The sequence below is a fragment of the Balaenoptera acutorostrata genome, chromosome 12 (genome assembly GCF_949987535.1).
Source record: "Balaenoptera acutorostrata chromosome 12, mBalAcu1.1, whole genome shotgun sequence".
Lineage (NCBI taxonomy): Eukaryota > Metazoa > Chordata > Mammalia > Artiodactyla > Balaenopteridae > Balaenoptera > Balaenoptera acutorostrata.
The window spans coordinates 39,942,694-39,966,136 of NC_080075.1; the positions used below are offsets into that span (position 1 = coordinate 39,942,694).

The 23,443-nt window shown below is 36.9% G+C and overlaps 1 protein-coding gene across 1 annotated transcript in view; it reads left to right on the forward strand.

Annotated features, from left to right (window-relative positions):
• WDPCP (WD repeat containing planar cell polarity effector) overlaps positions 1 to 23,443 on the forward strand; it is a 360,469-nt gene that overhangs the window by 160,708 nt on the left and 176,318 nt on the right. Inside the window, exons 11-13 of the mRNA XM_028168397.2 lie at positions 6,856 to 7,465; positions 17,906 to 18,094; positions 21,534 to 21,657. Coding sequence (XP_028024198.2) covers positions 6,856 to 7,465; positions 17,906 to 18,094; positions 21,534 to 21,657 — 923 coding nt within the window. The remainder of the gene's footprint in view (positions 1 to 6,855; positions 7,466 to 17,905; positions 18,095 to 21,533; positions 21,658 to 23,443) is intronic.

The following is a 23,443-nucleotide window of genomic DNA, read 5'->3' on the forward strand; positions in this document are numbered from 1 at the left end:
GCCACTATGGAGAACAGTATGGAGGTTCCTCAAAAAACTAGAGTTACCATATGATTTTGTAATCCTACTACTACTGAGTACATCCAGAGAAAACTAATTTGAAAAGGTACATGTACCCCAATGTTCACAACAGCACTGTGTTTACAATCGCTAAGACATGGAAGCTACCTAAGTGTCCATCGACAGATGAATGGATAAACAAGTTGTGGTATATATATATATTTGTGTTTATATATATATAATGGAATATTATTCAGCCATAAAAAAGAATGAAACCATTTGCAACAATGTGGATAGACTCGGATAGACCTAGAGAATAGTATGCTTAGTGGAATAAGTCAGACAGAGAAAGACAATACTCTATATTAACACTTATATGTGGAATCTAATAAATAAAACAGATTAATATTACAAAACAGAAGCAGACTCACAGATACAGAGAACAAACTAGTGGTTACCAGTGAGGAGAGGGATGGGGGAGGGGCAAAATAAGAGTAGGGTATTAAGAGATAGGGAAATGCAGCTATTATTTTGTAATAACTTTAAATGGAGTTTAATCTATAAAAATATTGAATCACAAATATAATATTGTTAATCATCTATACTTCAATAAATATATAGTGTTACCTTTCTTTTTTTTTTTTTTTAAGGATTTTCTTATTTATTTATTTATTTATTTATTTATTTATTTTTGGCTGTGTTGGGTCTTCGGTTCGTGCGAGGGCTTTCTCCAGTTGCGGCAAGCGGGGGCCACTCTTCATCGCGGTGCGGGGACCGCTCTTCATCGCGGTGCGCGGGCCTTTCTCTATCGCGGCCCCTCCCGTCGCGGGGCACAGGCTCCAGACGCGCAGGCTCAGCAATTGTGGCTCACGGGCCCAGCTGCTCCGTGGCATGTGGGATCTTCCCAGACCAGGGCTCGAACCCGTGTCCCCTGCATTAGCAGGCAGATTCTCAACCACTGCGCCACCAGGGAAGCCCACCTTTCTTTTTTTAATCAGAATTTGGTATTAAATCTGACCTTTGCTAGCTTTTTAGAGATATCAGGGATTGGCAGTGGAGGAGAAGGCGTATAAGGGGTCCATGGTCTTACTTCCCTTTTAACCCCTTTCTCTTGGTGAAACTATTGCTCATTTTTTGATTGGGAAGAGTCTTACAGACTCAGTATGGAACTGAGGAAGCCTGGGACCCTTCTCCCTGCACCTTGGGGCTAACCTGTTCTATGCCAAGACTGCTGTCTTGCTTGGCCCCTCCTTTTAGGCTGTCCCTGTGTGAATTCAGGTCCTATTCAGTGTCACCTGGCCTCCCAGTTTTCTGCCCTATGGCTTCCTTTACAAATCTCTAAGCTTTCTGAAAGTATGATAATTCAACCACCATTATAGTTTAAGGTTTTTTTTTAAATTTATATATTTTTTAAAAAAGCTCTTACCAGCATAGTTTTTGGCTAGCTGCCTACACAGCATACACAAAAAAGTGTAAAATAGATGAGACAGTTTATTTTTTTAAGCTTATAGTCAAAATGATGACATATGATCAAAAATTAGAAGTAAATAAAAGGCCAAACGAATGTCACACATTGGCCAAGTTGGAGTGGGGAAGGGGGTATGGAAGTGAGATCAAAGGAAGGAAGGATGCTGCCCAACTGGAAGAAATTCAGAAACTGAAATAGCATTTGGTCTAATTCTTCAAGAGTGAGTATTGTTGGTAGGAAATACTGAGTCTGTGTGGGTGAAGAGTGTGGATTTCAAGTAAATCAGCGATCCGCAACCTTTTTGGCACAAGGGACTGGTTTCATGGAAGACAGTATTTCCATGGACCAGGTGGGACGGTGGGTGGTGGGATGGTTTCAGGATGATTCAAGCGCATTACATTTATTGTGCACTTAATTTCTATTATTATTACATTGTAGTATATAATGAAATAATTATACAACTCACCATAATGCAGAATTAGTGGGAGCCCTGAGCTTGTTTTCCTGCAACTAGATGGTCCCATCTGGGGGTGATGGGAGACAGTGACACCCGAAGTGTATTGCTTATGTCCAGTCTACTCCGTAATCTCGTTTTGGTTGCTGTCACTGCAGAAAATCCTGCTTCACAAAGACAGGATGTTAGAAATGGAAGCAGGCTTTTCAGTGCTTTTGTGGCAATCTCAGGATATTCCGCCTTGGCTTTAATCCAGAACGTATGGAGATTTGAAGTTGTCTCAAACATACTTTTAAGGCCGCCATCATTTGCGATCTCAAGTAGTTGATCCTCTTCTAGCACGGACAAGGTCATTTCACCTGGCTTATTCACAGATGGGTCAAGGATCCATTCCTTCCCAGTTCGGGGGTTTTGTGTGGTTGGGAACTAATGCTCAACTCTTGTGAAAGCTGAGATAGGTGATCATGCACCAGCTGGGAGAAAGAAGGCCCTGGGCTCCGTCTCTATCCAAATCTCTGCTAATGCTTGAAACATGTCAAAAATCCCAATGTTCACTCGTTCCCCCCCCTCCCCCCCATAAATCCAGTTTGGCTTTGAATGCAGCCACTTTATCTGCCGACTTGAACACAGTTGTCGTTCTCCCCTGAAGTGACAGATTGAGTTTGTTGAGCAGGTTGAATATGTCACACAAGTAAGCAAGTTTTGCGACCCATTCTGTGTCACTAAAATGTGCTGCCAGTGGTGACTCTTTTTCTAAAATCTCTGGAACGGCTCTCATAACTCAGAAACTCTGGCCAGTGATCTACCTTTAGAAAGCCATCTCACTTCTGTGTATAAGAGAAGACGTGTGTGCTCTGCATCCATCTCCTCACAGAGCTGCATGAACAGACGTGGGTTAAGGGCATGTACTTTAATGTGGTTGATAATTTTAATCACATCCTGCAAAACGTTATTAAATTCGGATGACATTTTCCGGCTAGCCAGCATTTCTCTATGGATGACACAGTGTGTAGACTCACATTCAGAAGCGACCTCTTTGACCCGAGTAGTGAAACCAGAAAGCTGTCCAGTCATGGCAGCCACTCCATCCTTGCATATACCAACACAAAATGACCAATTCAGTTTTCCTGATATGTAATCATTCAAAGACTTGAATAGTTCTGCCGCTGTCGTGTTGGTTGGCAACAAAAGTGCACATAACATATCCTCATGCACATCCTCCTGAAAAATATATTGCACAAAAACAAGCATTGTTGCCTTGTTGTCAACATCGGTAGACTCGTCAACCTGGATTGCGTACCACAGTGACTCATTACTCCTCTCTAACAATTGCGCCTCGATATGCTCTGCTGTTTCATCAATTCACCTAGTTATGGTGCTAGCCAAAAGAGGAACACGTGCCACCTTTTAAACTGCAGCCTCTCCTAAAAGTTCACGACAGATGTCCTTAGCAGCAGGCAGGATCAACTCTTTACCAATAGTAAAGGGCTTCTTAGCTTTAGCAATGTGGTTAGCCACTAAGAATGATGCTCTCAGTGCAGACACATTTGATGAAGTGGTGGCCTTCAATAATTGCTTCTGTCCTTTGTGTTCACGTTTTTTCTTTTGAAAAGCTCCAAAGGCTTGTCTTTTAATGCAGGGTGCTTGGTCTCCATGTGGCGAAGCAGTTTTGAAGGTTTCATGGCTTTGTTGGATAGCCGGTTGCCACATATTATACAAAGCAGGCTTGGAAAATGTGAATCACCTGTTGCAATGAACCCATTAATTTAAGTAGGACTCTTGCTATTTTCTTTTAAATGCAGCTTTCTTTTTGTTGGCAGTCTTAGAGTCTTCTGCTGTCTCATCATTGGTCTTTCCTCCTTTTCAAAGAAGCTCTCCAGCGACATTTGTTTTTTTACTCATTTTGGCTAAGGTTAGCTTGTGGGCTTACCAAAACTGTGACTGAGACAAGTGCTCAGTACGGGAAAGAGGCGCGGACAGAAGTGGTAAATAAAATAATGGGCAGGCCATGCGCAGACTAAAATAAGCGTCGGATTCTGATTTAAAGCCTACCACCAGATGCAGCTGTACAATTGAAGTATATCAACTCACTTGCCACTATAAAGCCTGCCACCAGATGCAGCTTAATTATCACTTGCCACTCACTGATAGGGTTTTGATATGTGTCTGCAAGCAATTGATTTATTATGGTCTCTGCTAATGATAATCTGTATTTGCAACCTCTCCCCAGCGCTAGCATCACTGCCTCAGCTCCACCTCAGATCATCAGGCATTAGATTCTCATAAGGAGTGCGCTACCAAGATCCCTCACATGCGCAGTTCACAGTAGGGTTCACGCTCCTATGAGCATCTAATGCCTCTGCTGATCTGACAGGAGGCGGAGCTCAGGTGGTAATGGGAGCGTAGGGGAGCGGCTATAAATACAGATGAAGCTTCGCTTGCTTGCCTGCTGCTCACCTCCTGCTGTGCGGCCCGGATCCCTCACAGGCCACGGACTGGTACCGGCCTGTGGCCTGGGGGTTGGGGACCCCTGAGGTAAAGGACATGAGTGAAGTTGTTGAAAGATAAGCTGAGGCATAGTAAAAGTTTTCAGAGTTTGAGTAAATCAATTCTGGTGGGGCAGTGCCAAACTGGAAGTGGTTAGGAACATCCTACTGATATGAGGCAGGGAAAAGACTGACAGTGAAAGTGCAGAAGCAAAGAAAGGAAATTATTTGATTGGCTATAGTTCAAAGCCAAATTGGCTGTTGTAATGGTTGTCCTTAGTGTTTTGATTTTGTAACTTTGAGGCATTTACAGGTTTAGGTTTTGGTTTGCTTACAGAGGTTGCCATGGAATTAGGGCCTCATCAGTTGAACAGACTCCTTGTTTAATTTAACAAGTTACAGAGCTGGGAAAATGCAGCTTTAGTTTGACCTCAGAGTAGAGTTATGAAGGGAGACTGTCGGAGATAACACTAGAATTTGCGAGTCAGATCTTGTCCCTCCTTATGGCTTCTCATCTTGTTTAGAGGAAAAGCCAAAGTCCTTATAATGGCCTACAAGCCACTTCACAGTCTTCTCCCTCCCCCAATTCCCACTGTTTTCTTCCTTGCTCCCTTTATCTAGCCATGTTGGTCTCCCGTTTTTCCTTCATCAGGCCAAGAGTGCTACCTTAGGATGTTTGCTTCCTCTGCCTGGAGCCTTCTTCTCCCGGGTGGCTGCATGGCTTACCCTTCACTTTTAGGTCAACTTTATCAGAGAGGCCTGTCCTGACTTCTATTACCTCCCCTTCTCATTCCTGTTACCTTGCTTTATTTTTCTTCATAGTTCTTAGGAAGTACATATATAGGATCACTAACATCCTGTGTATGTTTGTTTGTGAATTGTTACTTTGTCTTCAGCCATTAGTGTGTATGTTCTCTGAGGGTGAGGACTTACTATTGTATCCCCAGCAATGCCAGGACCAGTTCCTGGCATGTAGCTCATACTCAACCATTTTTTAGACAAAAAAGAAAAACAAGAGCAGGAAAGTGAGTGTGAGGGAGGGAAGGGGTTGGATATGGATCCTATATTGTTTTGCATACCAGGCAGGGGAATAAAAATTTAATTTATTCGTTAACGGTAGCTATTAAAGGGTTTGAACAGGGGAATGACAGCAAAAACATTTAGTTTAGGAAGGTCAGTTTGGTAATGATGTGTAGGATGGATTTTTTAAAAAATTCACATCAACCCCCTTTCTCTCCCCAAGTCAGTACCATGTAACATAGCTGTATGTGCTTTAAAAAAAGAAATTTTATTTTTTGAAATAGTTTGACTCTCAAGAAACTGCTAATATAATTGCCAAAATAGGCTAAAAGCAAATTCCCTTCCTGTACTTCTTCCCCTTGTTTGCCCCAATGATAGTATCTTCCATTACTGCAGTACATTGTCAAATCCTGGAACAAGACCTTGGTATAATACTATTAACTCAGGTACTGGCCTTAGTTGGATTTCATCGGATTTTACATGCACTTGTGTATGTGTGTGTGTGTGCGTGCGCGCATGCATAGTTCTGTGAAATTTTATCTCGTGTAGAAATGTGCTTTTTAATGTTTCTAAATCTAATTTTGAAGTTTTCGACAAAGTGTTAGAAAATATCTTTGATACCACTCTCCAGGTTCTTGGCCTCCCACATTTACATATGAATAAAGTGAATGGCCTGTTGTTTTATTTCTTTATTCTTCTGCTGAGGTGTTTCTTTGTAGCCTTTCCTTTCTGCACCAGAAATGCTTTTTAAATTTTGCCTCACCAGTATTGCAAATCATATTACCTACCAGGTCTTTTTTTCTTTTTAATTTTAAAACTAGTGCATTACCTTCTTATTTCTTTCTATTGGTCATTTATCTACTTAACAACCCTTCATATCTTTTCTGACAGTAAAATATTTCTACAGGACTGTTAACAGGGTTCTAAAGTTTTTTCCTTTGCCTACCCTGCCCAACTAATTAGAAATATATTTCTGGTAAGTAATTTACCAATAATTTCAGAATTGGGAGGGGTAGTGGGTTGGAAGGAGACTGACTAAATTGTTTAAGTCCTTTATTCATCCTTTTAAAAATCAAGCTTCTAATGTCTTTAGATATTCTGCTAGCCATATTATTTTACTAAAAGCCCACTTCATTAGTTTTTATATATCATGGGAAGTATTTGTCTTTATGTTGTTTACAGACTTCCTAAAACAAAGTGTTTAAGTTAAAATTCTATAGCTTAATTTCTGCAGCTGTGCTAAATATGTGCTATATATATTTATATGTGTTCCATATGAGATGTACACATACCTGCTTATATGTTGCTGATATGTAAGGTGATAGTTGATGGTATTCAATAGGATTCTAGATTAATATGCAGGGCTATGCGTGACAGCGGAAGAAAAACCAAGGTCTATATGAACATACTTGATACATTTCTTACAGGTTCTGAGTTCTGTACGCACGGAATGGGATCCACTGGATGTTCGCTTTGGCACCAAACAGCCTTATCAGGTGTTGACAGTGGAGTGCACCATCAGTGTAGACAAAGAGCCCATGGCTGACAGTTGCATCTATGAATGTGTTCGGCACAAAATCCAGTGTGTATCAGTCACCAGAATACCACTAAGATCGAAGGCCATTAGCTGTTGCAGGAATGTTACTGAAGACAAACTGATTCTGGGCTGTGAAGATTCTTCAGTAATTCTTTATGAAACTCACCGTAGAGTGACTGTCTTAGCTCAGGCTGAACTTCTGCCTTCATTAATAAGCTGCCACCCAAGTGGTGGCATTCTGCTAGTTGGCAGTAACCAAGGGGAGCTGCAAATTTTTGATATGGCGCTTTCTCCTATTAACATCCAGCTTTTGGCTGAAGACCGCTCACCTAGGGAGACTCTACAATTCAAAAAATTCTTTGATGTTTCTAGCAGTCTTGTTCAAATGCAGTGGATAGCTCCGCAGGTTGTTTCTAAGAAGCCTGAAAGTGGGGACATCTATGATCTCCTCTTCCTCAAGTTTGACAGAGGACCTTTGGGTGTACTTCTGTTTAAACTTGGTAAGTCAAGGAAGTTGGTGAGTAAATAAATATTTTTTATGATGGTGACAATATAAGACAATAAAACTATTCTTGGAATGTAGATTTTCTGTTTGTCATTCCATCAATGTGCTTGCCTTTCAAACATTTCATATAGTTTCCTTAAGAAAGCTTTGTGGATGATTTTCTAAATGTCAAGGTACATTATATATTGAAGAATTTTGAAATTGCATTAATTTTCCATTGTGATGAATAAAAAGACTGAACTAGCCACATTTGATGCTTTCCAAAATAAACTGTCTATTAAAAAAATTCCTTAAGAAATAGTACACATGAGAATATATTAAAAGTATGTCCATTACAAAATTCTGTAATACTTTTCTATTAAAATTATTTTAGATTATAAGTGTCCATTTCTTCCCAGATTGGAAATGTGTAAAGCAAGTGTTTTAAAAAAGAGAAAGGAAATATTTAGTTAGAATTTGCTAAAGATTTTAGATAAAAATATTCAAAAGGATTTATCAATATTTGGAAAAATGTGTATTAATGTATCCCATTTCAACCAGGAAGCTTTAAAGCAGAATTTTATTATTGTGATTTTTTTTGCCTTTTGTAGTTTTGCATTACTGGCTATGTCCTGAAATGCATGATATCCTTTAGGCAGTTTTTTTTTTTTTTTGGAGTGGGGTATTTATTTTTATTTTTTCGGCTGTACGTGGGCTTTCTCTAGTTGTGGAGAGTGGGGGGCTGCTCTTTGTTGCAGTGCACAGGCTTCTCACTGTGGTGGCTTCTCTTATTGTGGAGCATGGGCTCGGTAGTTGTGGCTCGCAGGCTCTAGAGTGCAGGCTCAGTAGTTGTGGTGCACAAGCTTAGTTGCTGCACGGCATGTGGATCTTCCTGGACCAGGGGTCGAACCCGTGTCCCCTGCATTGGCAGGTGGATTCTTACCACTGCACCACCAGGGAAGTCCCTTTAGGCAGTTTTGTATAATTTAACATTCTTGAAAGAACCTCACTTAGGTTTTAAAAAAAAGATTTCAATTAATGCACATCACCGCAACTTGAAAACATAGAAAAGTAAATACATTTTAAAACCCCTTACAAGATTTGGCTCTGTGGTACAAAGTTAAGTTTTTAAAGACATTGTAGTGTTTGTTAAATAGCTGTCAGTTTACTTTGTTTTTTTATGGATCTACTTGCCTCTGAAATTGAACACATGAAATAAATCTAATGAAAATGACTTGACTAACTTGAAAGATATCAGGGATATAATGTGAGGGCTATGTTCTTTCCACATATTAAAAATGCAACTAAATCCATTCATAATGTCATTATTGTCCAAGAAAAATATGTTTGGAATCTCATTTATTATGAGATAATCCAGTTCTACTTTGCCCAACTACACGTTTAACAGTGGTATGACTCTATACTCATCACTTATTAAAGTGGATGTTAGATGTTTTGCATATCTGTTAAAACTCCCCCCCCCCCCCACCTTTCTCTCTCTCTTTCTCTCTCAATAACCCAAGTTACCTGTCAAACAGAAGGCTGTCTTCTGACGTATACCTAGCCTTTCTTCAGCCCTGCCTTGTGGGCCTACTCACAACAGCTTTGCAAAAAGCACAGCTTTCTCTTCCTATCTCTAGCACATTTGCCTTCTTACTAAAGTAAACAGGCTCTCAGTGTAGGGATTTAGAGGGCTTCCTGCTAATTGCCAGCTTGTAAACTTAATTGGACTATCTCCCTGGGCACTGTTCCTAAATCAATTAGGCAATGAGTTGGCTGTCACCTCTTTTTCCCAAGTAGGTCTCTTGGAAGAGAATTATCCAATAGAAGTCAAGCATTCAAATGAAAAGGTGATAACTTCTGCAACTGACATTTATCATTTAAATTTTATTTTCAATATGACTGAAGTTTTATAGAATAGGGAAATTTTACAGTTTTACAGGCTCTTTAAAGGATCTAAAGATGGAGTTTCCCAGGATTTTTGAAAATGTATTATAAGATTAATGTTTATTACAGATTATTTTTCCTAGGAAGAGTAGATTCCTTGAAACAGTAGATTCCAGCTAACAGATCTTTTTTTTTTTTTAAAAGAAAACCCTGTTTAAAGAACAGATTTTTCTTAGGATCTGCTACTAAATACATCCAGAAATTTTAATATACTTCTTGAATTAACACAGTGCTGATTCTGGGCATCCATGTGGAATTTTCATGTATAATTCAAGTTACTGCATATATAAACAGGTAGTTGCCTGTGCAGTTTCCCCACTAGGGAGCATTTATGAGATGTTTTTCATATGCTTGTTATGCAAGCCTTTGGAAATTTTGACATGAAAGGTGTAGCTTACAATGTAAGAAGCTGAGATAGATCATAGTTTAAAATAGAATGCTGTCATATGTAAACGTGTCAGTGGCTACTGCCAAGATGCTAAGATTTTTGGAATTTGACTCTTAGAATAGGTCAGTTAGTGTCATGTTGAAAGAAAACTCTGTTGCAAGGCTAGGGCTTCCATTCTAAATCCTTATAATTATCGCACAAATGCACTGTGGTTAAAAGGCCATCACCACTGTTGTAAGAATGCGAAAAACATGTCTTCCTCAGGAGGGAGCTAGAAGTGTCCTCCTTTGTGGAAGCAATGTGTAAAAAGAATTTCTTTACCTGACAGTCATTATTCATATTTCCATATACATATACTGGGATTAAGAGGAGTCCCTAATTATATTACTGAGATATTAAAGCTTTTCCATTCTCATCAGTACCTTTTCCAGCCTTCACTGCTGTCTTTAAACTCACATGATCAGCTCCTTGCCCTCTCAACAGAGAATCTCACCTTTTTTTTTTTTTTTTTTTTAATAGCTATTTATTTATTTATTTATTTTTGGCTGTGTTGGGTCTTCGTTTCTGTGCGAGGGCTTTCTCTAGTTGCGGCAAGCGGGGGCCACTCTTCATCGCGGTGCGCGGGCCTTTCACTATCGCGGCCCCTCCCGTTGCGGGGCACAGGCTCCAGACGCGCAGGCTCAGTAGTTGTGGCTCACGGGCCCAGCTGCTCCGTGGCATGTGGGATCTTCCCAGACCAGGGTTCGAACCCGTGTCCCCTGCATTAGCAGGCAGATTCTCAACCACTGCGCCACCAGGGAAGCCCAGAGAATCTCACCTTTTAATTGGCACTTCATTAACTTTGTCTGCTCCTCACCACCCACCCAACGACTTACCTACATGTACATAAATCTTTTCAGTTTCAATTCAGTGGAAAAGGAGCCTTCCTCTTGTCTAAGACTAGTTCCACCACTGGTTCCACTCTGGATCCCATAACATTCCCGTTGATACCTTTACTCTGTCACCTTGCCCACTCTCCTCATGAATTTTGCTACATCATCAGGTACAGGCCCAAGCCACACCATGAAACAAAGAAACATACATACATCTCTTCTTCAAAATTGTTTCCCCTCTGTTATTAATCAAATGTTCACCTTCCTTTCGTAGTCAAACTCATTGAAATAGTAGTGAACACTGAATTTCTCTGCTTCTTTACCTCCCATTCACCCCTCACAGCACCACCTTCTGGCTCTTTTCTTCAGTGTTCTCCTGGAACTGCTCTTGGAAAGGTCACTAGTGACGTCCTACTTGATACACATATTTCTCTTATGTTACTTGATGACTTTTCAGCATTTGATGGTTGCTGACCACTTTCACCATCATAGAACTCTCATCATACTTGCTTCTATGACTCCAGATGCAACTTTTTGTCACTTTTTTATGCTCTTCTTCTGCCTCCTCATGAAAATATTGAGGCTCTCTAAGGTTCCATTTTTAGCTCTCCTCCCATTTTATACAGATTGAGAGTTTATTTTTGATTTTGGTATCCTATCTCTAACTTCAGCCCAGACCACTCCTCACTCCACATCCACATATTAACCTGGCTTGCTGGATACCTCCCCCTGAATGTACGCAGGTATACAGATTTATTATGTGCAGATATGAAGTCATAATCTTTTTCCCTGCTTCTCCTCCTATATTCTCCAATTTGAGGGATGGTACAGTTATTTAGACAGACAGAATCCCAAGTCAGAAGTTATCCTAGAATCCTCCCTCACCCCTGATGCCATATCCAGTCAGCGACCAAATCCCATCAATTCTGCCTTTCTAAATACGTACTGTCAAAAACATCTCATTCTATTTATCCTTGCTGTCATTACCTTAATCTAGATCTTTGCTATTTTACCATGATCAAGCAGTGGCCCTCTATCTGTAATCTTCTGTCTTCCAATCTTCCCAACCCACCGCTCAATTAATCCCCTGAACTGCCACCAGAGTGCAGATTTGGTCATGGATTCTACAGCCTGAAATCCTTCAGTGGTTAATAAGCCTGTCTGCCTCTCTGGCTTCATCTCCCCAGCTGTGCTTCCCTAGTAGCTCCCCAATCACAGCATGTGCTCTCACACTCCTCCTTTCCATAGTGGTGTTGAGTATTCCATCTACCTGGAGTGCTCCCACAGTGCTTCATAACACCTACAAAGTTAGGAAAGGGTTAAAAGTTCAAATGATGATATTAAACAAATAATTAAAGCTAACTTCTTCTCTCTCATAGGATTTTGAAAATCACAGGCAATGTGTGTGCTTGTGTGTGTTTGTCACTCTATCTAAAAAACAAGTAGTCTGATTTTTCTCATAGAACTTTTGTAAGAAGTATGTGTTCTTTAAAAGAGTTATTTTTAATGAGTTATTTAAATTTTACTTTACCCAAGTGGTAATTGGTGGTAATTTATTGCTGGAAGGATATGTCAAATACTTTATTAGATGCCTAGTCATCTTAAAACTAGATCTTATATCATTTTAGATGGATTGCTGTTCCAGACAGCATTCTGCTTTCTAGAGTGATGATGGATTTTTAGATCAAGTTTATTGAGGTATAATTTACATAAAATTAATTGTACCTGTTTTAAAAATACATAGGTCAATGAGTTTTGGCAAATATGTATATCCTCATGATTACCACCACAATCAAGATGTAAAACATTTCCCTCACCCTCAAAATTCTCTCAACCCCTTTGCAGTCAATCCCTGCCTCCCTCAAAGCTAAAGTGCATTGATCTGCTGTCTGTTATTACAGATTAGATCTGCTTTTTCTAGAATTTCATAGAAATATACTCAAAAAACAGGTCCTCTTTTGTGTCTTGCTACTTTCACTCAGTAAGTATGGAAGAGTCCGTGAGACTCTTCCATGTATATCTGTAAATTTTCACTTACATTACTGAGTAGTATTCTACTGGGATGTATGTATACATACTGTATGTGTATCTGTAAATTTTGTATGTATATCTGTAAATTTTCACTTACATGTATATATGTATATCTGTAGGTATATCTGTAAATTTTCACTTACATTACTGAGTAGTATTCTATTATACAGATAAATCACAATTTGTGTATCTTTTTCACATGTGGATGGACATTTGGGTTGTTTCCAAATTTAAGCCAATATCATTGAAAATGCTGTGTACTTTCTTGTACTAGTCTTTGTGTGGACATCTATTTTAATTTCTCTTGGGAAAAACCTAGGAGTAGAATGGCTGGGCCATATGCTAAGTTTACGATTAACTTAAGAAGAAACTATTTTGGAGTTCCAGTTACTCCACATCCTCACCAAAACTTGGCATTAATGGTCTTTTTAATTTTAGCCATTGTAGTAGGTGTATAGTGGTGTTAGTTGGCATTTCCCTGATGAGCCTTTGGAGCTGGGCATCTTTTATGTGCTTATTTGCCATATATCTTCTCTGATGAAGTATATCTTCAAATCTTTTGCCCAAGTTTAATTGGATTGTTTATTTATTATTGAGTTGTAAGAGTTTTTATATATTCTGAACAAAAGTCCTTTGTAGGATGCTAGTATTATGAATATTTTCTTCCATCCTGTAATTTATCTTTTCATTTTCTTAACAGTTTTTTAGGTAGCAGAAGTTTTAGTTTTGATGAAAGCCAATTCTTGGATTTTTTAATTTTATGGCTTATGCTTTTTATGTCCTATCAAAGAAGTTTTTGTCAAACCCTTTTTTCTTCTAGAAATTTTATGGTTTTAGCTCTTAAAATTAGGTTTATTGTCTAATACAAGTAATTCTTTGTGTATGGTGTGAGGTATGAGTTGAAATTAATTTTTTAATATGAATATTCAGTTGTTCCAGCAGCAACTGTTGGAAAGACTATCCTTCCTCCATTGAATTCCCTTGATCATATGTGTGTGTGTATCTATGAAGACTCTCTTCTCGTCCACTGATCTATATGTATATACTTTAGCGAGTACTACACTGTCTTAATTACTGTGGCTTTACAGTAAGTCTTGAAGCCAGGACTATTAGTCCTCCAACTTTGTTCTTTTTTTTTTGTTTTTTGTTTTTTGATGTGGACCATTTTTAAAGTCTTTATTGCATTTGTTACAATATTGCTTCTGTTTTATGTTTTGGTTTTTTGGCCACGAGGCATGTGGGATCTTAGCTCCCTGACCAGGGATTGAACCCGCACCCCCTGCACTGGAAGGTGAAGTCTCAACCACTGGACCACCAGGGAAGTCTCTGTTCTTTTCCAAATTGTTTTGGCTACTCTAGATGTTTTGAATTTCTGTGTAAGTTTTAAAACTGACTTGTCAATTTCTACAAAAACACCTGGTGAGATTTTGATTGAGATTACATTGAATCTATAGATCAATATGGGATGGAATGACAATTTAACAATATTGAGTCTCCCAGTTTATGAACCCAACATCTCTATTTATTCAGGTCTTCTTTAATTTCTCTCAGCAGTGTTTTATAGTTTAAAGTGTAAAGATCTTGTACATAGTTTGTTCATGTTTTTGGATGCTATCGTAATTAGTATTTTTAATTACAACTTTTAATTGTTCATTGGGGTTATATAAAAATAAAATTTTAAAATATTGACCATGTATCCTGCAACCCTGGTAAACTCATTTCTTAGTTGTAGTAACATTTTATTGTAGATTACTTAGGATTTTCTACATAGATGACTATGACAACTTCAGTTAAAAACAAGTTTTATATATTCTTATCCAACGTGTATGCCTTTTATTTTGTTTTCTTCCCTATTTTACTAGCTAGGACGGTACAATATTAAATAGAAGTGGCAAGGGAAGATATCCTTGCTTTGTTTCCAATCTTAGGTGGATAGCATTTAATCTTTCACTGTATGTATGATGTTATCGAAGTTGAGGAAGTCCCCTTCCATTCCTAGTCTGCTGATATATATTAGCGTGGGTGGATGTTCAATTTTTTCAAGTGCTTTTCTGCATGTATTGAAATGATTATATGTTTTTTCTGGTCATATAGTGAATTATGTTGATCAGTTTTCAGATGTTTCAGCAACCTTGCATTTGTGGGATAAATTTCTCTTGTTCATGATGTATTACCTTTTTAATATGTTGCTGGATTTGCTAATATTCTTTAAGGATTTTTGTATCTGTTTATGGGAGATACTGGTTTGCAATTTTCTTTTTCTTTTCCTGTAATGTTTTGTCATTTTTGGTATCAGTGTAATGCTGATATCATTAAATGAATTAGGAAATACTCCCTCCTCTTATATTTTGAGTTGTGTAGAGGTGATATTATTTCTTCTCTTATTGTTTGAGAGAATTTACCAGTGAAGGCATCTGGTTTTGTGTGTGTGTGTGTGTTTGTGTATGTGTAAAGGTTTTTAAACTGCAAGTTCAAATTTAAATAATATAGGATTATTCAGGTTGTCTATTCATTTCTTCTTGAATGAGCTTTGATAATTTGTATCTTTCAAGGAATCTATTTCATTTAAGCTACATTTATTTCTATAAAGTTAGCATATTATTCACTTATTTTTTAATGTCTGTAGTGCTGTAATGATTATTCTTGATATTGATAAATGTAGCTTCTCTTTTTTTCTCAATTTGGCAGAAGTTGGTCAATTTTACAAATTGTTTCAAAGAACCAGCTTTTGTGTTCACTGACTTTCTCTATTATTTATTTTCATATTTTTATTATCTCCTATTTTATTTTAGGTCTAATTTGCTCTTCTTTCTCTAGGTTCTTAATGTGGAAGCTTGGATTGTTGATTTTAGACCCTTTTTCTTTTGTAATTGAATATTTAATGCTGGTAATTTCCCTCTAAGTAATACTATAACCACAGCTACATCTCACAAATTTTGATGTTATATTTTTATTTTTATTCATTTCAAAATATTTTCTAATTTGTGTTTTCTTCTTTGACCCATAGGTTATTTAGAACAGTGTTGATTAATTTCTAAATATTTAAAGATTTTCCAGATATATTTCTTTTTTCCCCACTTCCTAGTTATTTTACTACATTTTGCTGTTACCTATACCCTTGAGGTTATTTACACTTATTTAATCTGTATGGTAGAAATATTACATAACAGTGTGCAGTGGTGCATCACTTGTTCCATGACATCACATTAGTGCTTGAAATCAGCCATGGTGGGAGTATTTACATCACTTAGACTTACCAGCACACTGAGGATATAAGGGGAATATTTTCTCCCTTGAAAATCTTGGTGTATAAATCCTTAGACACTAAAAATCATCCAGATATCTTTCTGTTTTGATATCTAATTTAGTTCTATTGTGGTCTGGGAACCTATTCTGTATACTTTCAAAGCATTTAAATTTATTGAGGCTTGTTTTATCTCCCAGAATATTCTCCATCTTGGTTGGTGTTATATGTGCACTTAAAAAGAATGTGTATTCTGCCGTTGTTGGGTGAAGCATTGTATAAATGTCAATTAGGTCAAATTTACTGATGTTTTTCAAGTGTTTTCTATATTTACAGATTTTCTGTTTATACATTTTTTTCAACTAATCAGAGAGAAATGCTGAAATCTCCAATGATAATTGTAGATTTGACTTTCTCTCCTTTTAGTTTGATAGTTTTTGCTTTATTGTTTTAGAGCTCTGTTATTAAGAATGTTTTTTCTTCATGAATTTTCAATGCTTTGTTATAAAGTTAGAATTCTAGGCTAATTCATTTTTATCTCTCAGCATTTTAAAAACCCTACTGTTGTCTCTAGCTTGCATAATTTCAGAAGCAAAGTTTGCAATATTTTATCTTTGTTTCCCTGTTTTTATTTTATATACTTCACAGATTCCAAATAATTTCACATATGTTTTCTCATTTAGCTTTATGATTATTTGTACTGAGAAGTTTTTGTAGTTTCACTCAAATCAGTAAACATTTGTGGAAGGAAAAAGATTTTACAGATAGCTACTTTTTAAAGATTAAAAAAAAAACCAAACTCCTTAAAAACACTAATACTTATTGTCACTTAATTACACAGAAATTGTTAGTTTCAAATGAGATCAGCCATATTTAAAAGATGATAAGATAAAACTAGAACAGAGTCCACCCCCCTTTGTTTTGTGCTCTTGCTTCTCTAAGCTTAGAAGTGGATTTTCTTTCATTTTAAAAGGGTAAGCAAATGTGTTTATGTTGTTCTAAGATATTTTATAGTAGATCTTAGTTGTGAAAGTGGGTCAATAACAAGATTAATCCTGATAATTTCTTACTAATAATTACTAATAATAGAAGAGAATAATCTCAATGCCAATTTAAAATAAATTGGTATGTGGTATCTGTGAAGAAGCTATCAATTTAGAGCACCCATTAATAAAAACAGTCCTAAAAATGTTTATATAGTCACATTATATTTGTCACAGGTATTTGTACTTTTTGACCCCCAAGTACATGGGACTGAAGACCAGATGCAACTGAGAACTAATTAAGCTGGTCAATAAGAATTATGTTACATCAAAATTATCTCTAAATATATACAACAGAGGCCTAAATGACAGATGGGAAAAATTAAATTAGCTATTGTGATTTACCTAAAAGTCCTCACGTTTTTTCATTTTTAGTCTGAACAGTTTGATTATAAATTAGTTAATATGTGCTGAATGGTAAGCATAAGCTAGATGGAGTTGGTAGGTGGTATTTAAAGATTTAACCACAGTGCCATATTACTCTTGGCCCCCCCAAATCCCACATTTCTAGTACTTTATGCAAGAAATGATCACTGTTTTTTTCCTTTGTAGAAGAGTTAAATCTGTTTTTGTTATTCTACTTTTTATTTTTATTTATTTATTTATCTATTTTGCTGTACTGGGTCTTAGCTGCTGCTTGTGGGATCTTCATTGTGGCATGCAGGATCTTGAGTTGTGGCATCTGGGATCTTTAGTTGCGGCATGTGGGATCTTTAGTTGTGGCATATGGGGTCCATAGTTGTGGCATGCGGGATCTTTAGTTGTGACATGTGGGGTCTTTAGTTGCGGCATGTGGGATCTAGTTCCCTGACCAGGGATTGAACCTGGCCCCCCTGCATTGGGAGCATGGAGTCCTAGCCACTGGACCACCAGGGAAGTCCTACTTCTTATTTTTAAAAGATTCACTTGATTTTATATTTTTCTGTGACAGGTATCTTCACACAAGGACAGCTGGGCCTGGTAGACATCATCTTCCAGTACATTCACTGTGATGAGATCTGTGAGGCAATAAACATCCTGAGTAGTATGAACTGGGACACTCTGGGCTACCAGTGCTTTATCAGCATGACTGCCATCGTAAACCACCTTCTTAGACAAAAGCTCACTCCAGAGAGAGAAGGTCAGACTTAAAATATATTTCATAAATGGGTTTTGTATATACATGAAGTACATTTTATTATCAGTTATTTTTTGAGGATGTTTTGAAGTCATGTTACTGGAGATTAGAAGATAAAAATGTTAATGCCCTATTAAACTGACAAAATGAGATATCAAATAATTACTCCCATATGGTACTTACTGTATAGTATTTGTCAACGTAATAACTTTTCTGTATACACCTATGTTGGAACTCACAATGAAGTCACTGTATATTTCAGACTAAGTTCATGTGTAGAATATGCTCAGATTTCAAACTTTGATGAGAAATTTCATGTACTCTCTAGGGTTTGGAAGACAAAGGGCCCTAAACAAAGTCCTTATTTCTCCTTTACTTTAGACATCAGTATTTTTCTTTCACATCCCAAATTCTTTGTCCAGACAGTAGACCTTACTACTGATTTTGTGTGTGTGTGTGTGTGTGTGTGTGTGTGTGTGTGTGAGAATTGCAGCCCAGGCTGTTCCTTCTTGTTTTCATTCTAACTGAGAGTTCTGATACCCGTCTCCCTTCTGCGTGCTTGGATTTCCCAACCTTCTCTTAATAAGTTATTTTGCCCATAGGATCTCAGATGTTTATTGTCAAAAGAGAGACAAGGCACTGTTTTTTTTTTTTTTTTTTTAATTTATTTATTTATTTATGGCTGTGTTGGGTCTTCGTTTCTGTGCGAGGGCTTTCTCTAGTTGCGGCAAGCGGGGGCCACTCTTCATCGCGGTGCGCGGGCCTCTCACTGTCACGGCCTCTCTTGTTGCGGAGCGCAGGCTCAGTAGTTGTGGCTCACGGGCCTAGTTGCTCCGCGGCATGTGGGATCCTCCCAGACCAGGGCCCGAACCCGTGTCCCCTGCATTAGCAGGCAGACTCCCAACCACTGCGCCACCAGGGAAGCCCGACAAGGCACTGTTAACAAAGAAAAAAGAAAACAATATATGTGCCACATACAATAATGAAATCAATTTTTATATTTGCCAGTTATCCAGTGTATGTTATTTTTATTATGAGTAATTTATTTACTTTATGTAAAATGCATCTAAACATTCTTGCATTCATATCTTTATTTCAAATGTTTGTAATAAGCATTGATATTAACAGTGGGAAATTATGGCCAATGAGAAACTTTCTGTATGTGATTTACAAGGTAAGGAAAACAGGGAATATGTCAAAAGGGCTTTACTGGAGAGCTTTTCTTCCCCACTATTTTCTTTCCATGTTTATAGATTTTCTTATTCCATTTTATTACGTTTCCAAAGTAAACAAATTGTTTAGATAGTATTCTGTACATAACCTTCATTTTACTAATTTTAGAGAAGAATAATCAGCAAGAACATGTTTTTTCAAGAAGTCTGCATCATGAGACTTGGCCCCAACTCATAGGAGGCCCACAATAAATATTTATTTAATGTTAATTGAATGTGCTTTTTGGAGGTAGTCCAACACATCTATGGAGATTCCAGTACTTCTGCAATGAGAAAATGCATAGCACAGTGCTTGGCCCACAGTAGGTACTCAATGAATATTAGTTAAAAATAAAAAGAAGATTATAACTTCAAAATTTTAGGGTTCTAGGATTACTGTAATATTTCTACCTGCAGAGTTATCTCAAGTAATTATTTATTAGTATTGGTACACTCTTCAGGTTGGGTAGATAGCAGAGGGAAAAAAAAGTAGTGGGGTCCCTAAAGAAAGCCTGTTATGGTACACATAATCCATGCAAGATACTCTAAATTTACAGTTGAAGAAATATGAAGAAGATAAAATATTGACTCTTACTCAGGACACTGAGAAATTGCTAGCACCTTAGTGAATTTGTGTTGTAAGATCCCTGTGTAGTAAGAAAGATTATTAGGGAATTCACAAATGGGTATTATCAGATTCCCGCCTTAATAAAGGATATTATCAAGGAACCATATTGGGTGGATAGGGAAATAAAAAGCTTGTATGATACACTAGGCTATTAAAATAAAATGCTTGCATGATGCTGGGTTATCAGAATATGTACATTTTTAAGTAGGTATATGCATTTTCCCCCAAGTAACTGCAAAACACATTTCTAAAACATTTACAATTCTTCTCTATTGATATTTATTCTATCTGAATCTAACAAATTTGACATGGTAATTTGTTTTCCTCTTATTAGTGGAACCCAGTGAGCTCTTTTATTTGTAGCTGTGCTGTGGTTGTCTTTGAGATCTTCATTTCTGCCTTAAACATCAAGCTGGGCTATCTAATGAATCTATAACTGTGCTGGGAGCTACGAGTATTCCATGTAGGCTCAAACATTTCAGATGTACGGAACATGCTGTCAAGAAAACAAGCAATGGCAAGAGAATCTGGCTTGCTTTCACAATGGCATTGCTGTATTCAATTTTAATCTAAATTGACTGCTGCTTTGAAAGAAAATGCCACTAAGGTTCATCTTACTTTACTGTCTAGATCTGAGATTAAAAAAAGAAATAACTAACAGCTTAGCCAAGTCCATAGCAATTACTCTGACGAGGTATGTAATACTTTCAAACCCAAATATGCTTAAAACTAAAGAGTTTTGCTAAATAAGGAATTGTTCATTCAACCTAGTGCTAGTAGCATAAAAATCAGTGGAGTCTTACTGTGAACTGTATTCTCATACAACTCTCACCATTATGGTAATTATATATTTTCCAGGTATTTCTTGGAAGAAGCACAACCCCATTGGCATGTCTTGGTAAAAGTGTAAATTAGGCAAAATGTGCTTTTTTCTCCCAGTCACTAGCCCTTTGGCTTATCAAAACCTGCTCTCCAATCCTTCCTTCCTAGGAGGGTGTCAGTTGACCAAAGCAGATTAACATACCTCCCAGGGGTGTTAACTTTCACACTTGGACAAAACCAACAATCTTGTTGTTTAGGACAGGATTTAAGGAAGGTATAGGGAATTTCAATCTTTCTCTAAAGTTGTAATAGAGAGATATTATTACTCCAATCAGGATATTTTTATTTGTATTATTTTTTTAAACATTTCTAATACTGATTTCAATGCCTAATGCAGAAAGGCTAGTTTGTTCCTTTCAGCTAAAGAGAGTAAATGTTGAGCACACTGTGAGTTGATTTTACTGGAAATACTAGTTCAAACTGTGTTACTCTGATGAGTCACTGTTTTAATTACCCATTTGTGGTGAGAGGTTGATTCATTATGGATTTCTTCAGTTTTGACAGCTTTTTGTTGCTCAGAGTCATTGTCAGCTTTGCTTCAAGTGAAAGTTTATACACAGGTTTGTTTTTGTATCAGCTGTCATATTTTAATTTCATCTTTCCTGCAACAAGCTCACATTTCATCCAAGTTTGCAAAACCTGACTGACTGCAAACATGAGTATTCTGTTGTAATTGAAGGAGTTTCACTTGTTTTAGTGCTGCTATGTTTGAATTCCACAGCACAGCTTGAGGCAAGCCTTGGAACCTTCTATGCTCCAACAAGACCACTCCTGGATACAACTATATTGGAATACAGAGACCAAATCAGCAAATATGCAAGGAGATTCTTCCACCACTTACTCAGGTGAATGATATCTTTGGATTAATTAGTTTCAGACTAATTACCTATTCAAGGAGCCATCTTCTTTAATTAGAATATTCCATAATATGGCTATCTCTTTTCTAATAGTCTGTCCCCTAAGAGAAAAACAAATTGGCTCTTGATATTCTTTATTTAATTCGTTCTTGTTTTCCTATTAAGGACTATATTGGAATATTGTTGAGGGTTTTACATCATTACTACACTTTAATATAATTGCCCCTTTAATATGAAAGCAAAAAATACCAGCTATGTAAAGTGAATTTTAAAATATTAATTGTACTCTTAACAATAGAGAAATGTTTATTTTAATTGCAGCTAAAATGAATGTGCTATAATGTTCTAAGACAGTCACGGGTCTGCTTTACTTTCAGAATTACTATAGAGAAATTTGCTCATTGTCTTCCTATACAAGGTGGCAAGTTGCTAGCTTCACTGTGCCTCATTTTCTCTGCTTTAATTTCCTTTAATTCTTTTAATCTTATGGATTATATGAAAAATTAGATAATGTCAAGAAATTACTCTGAGACAGATACTGCAGAAGTTGAAGGACAAGTACATATAGCATTTCTCTCTATATAAAGTTCAAAAAATAGATGGATGGAAGATTAATGGATGGATAGAGATGGATGGATGGATGGATAGATAGATAGATAGGTAACTAGCTAGTTAGTTACTTTAGGGATACATCTGAATATGTCAATGCTAGAAGTAAAAGCAAAGAAGTGAGTATAACAAAATTTAGGATATTGTGGAGTGGGTTAAGAGAAATATGAGAGGAACAAGCCCATGGAGCCACCAAGGTATTAGCAGTGTTCCATTTCTTAAGATGAGTGGGGTATATATCAGGGTCCAATAAAAATTATTATTCTTTTAGCTGAAAGTATACATTTTGTGTACTTTTATATATATTTTATAATAGAAAGTAATAGAATTTTCAGTTTCATGTACCATAAATTACATTGAGTTGAATTTAGAGTTTTAATTTTACTTACAGTATAACCTAGCTGTTGTAGTTCTTTTTAACTCAAGCAATTTCATGTATAGTCTCCCCTTTTTTTCTCAGAACAACCCTGCTAAGGAGGTATTATCAATTGACAAATGAGTAAACTATTTATAAAGTGGCACTTTGATCTCTACCCAACAGTGAAACCTTTGGAAAAGAGTCTTTTTAGAAGCTGAGAGATGTTAATATATTGCATGAGTTATGACCTACAATTGAATATTGCCTTTTTATCTGAACGATTTTAGTATATTCTAAGAGATTCTTCACCCTAAATGAGACAGTGTTCTATGTATAATCATATGTATAGACATGACAAAAATACTGGGACTGATGTAGTACTGATGTAACCACACAGACTCTAACTTTTCTGTGTGGTTACATCTGGAATTGAATGTTGTCTCTTAGGGTATACTAGGTTTTTCATATTTCCTTTTTTGCATGCTTTCTACTATTTCAATTATAATGAATGTTTAGTAGTTCTTTTGACAGTAGGCTATACACGGCATTATGAAAAAAGGAACGTTAAGTGTAGAAGAAATTGAATGAGATAGCTTAAGTTGGAACCATCCTTTTGTTTAATCTGCTGCCAAGAAGTTCTCCTGCTTAAGGGAAGAGAAAAAGGGCAAATACTTTTTTGTATTTGTGAAGTACTAGAATTGCATTACCCTCTGTACTAGGCTAGCCAGTATTTTAATACTCTAAAAAAAGTTATTAGATAATGGAATAAGTCCTAAACAGTAAAGATCATCATAAAGAATTTTAAAT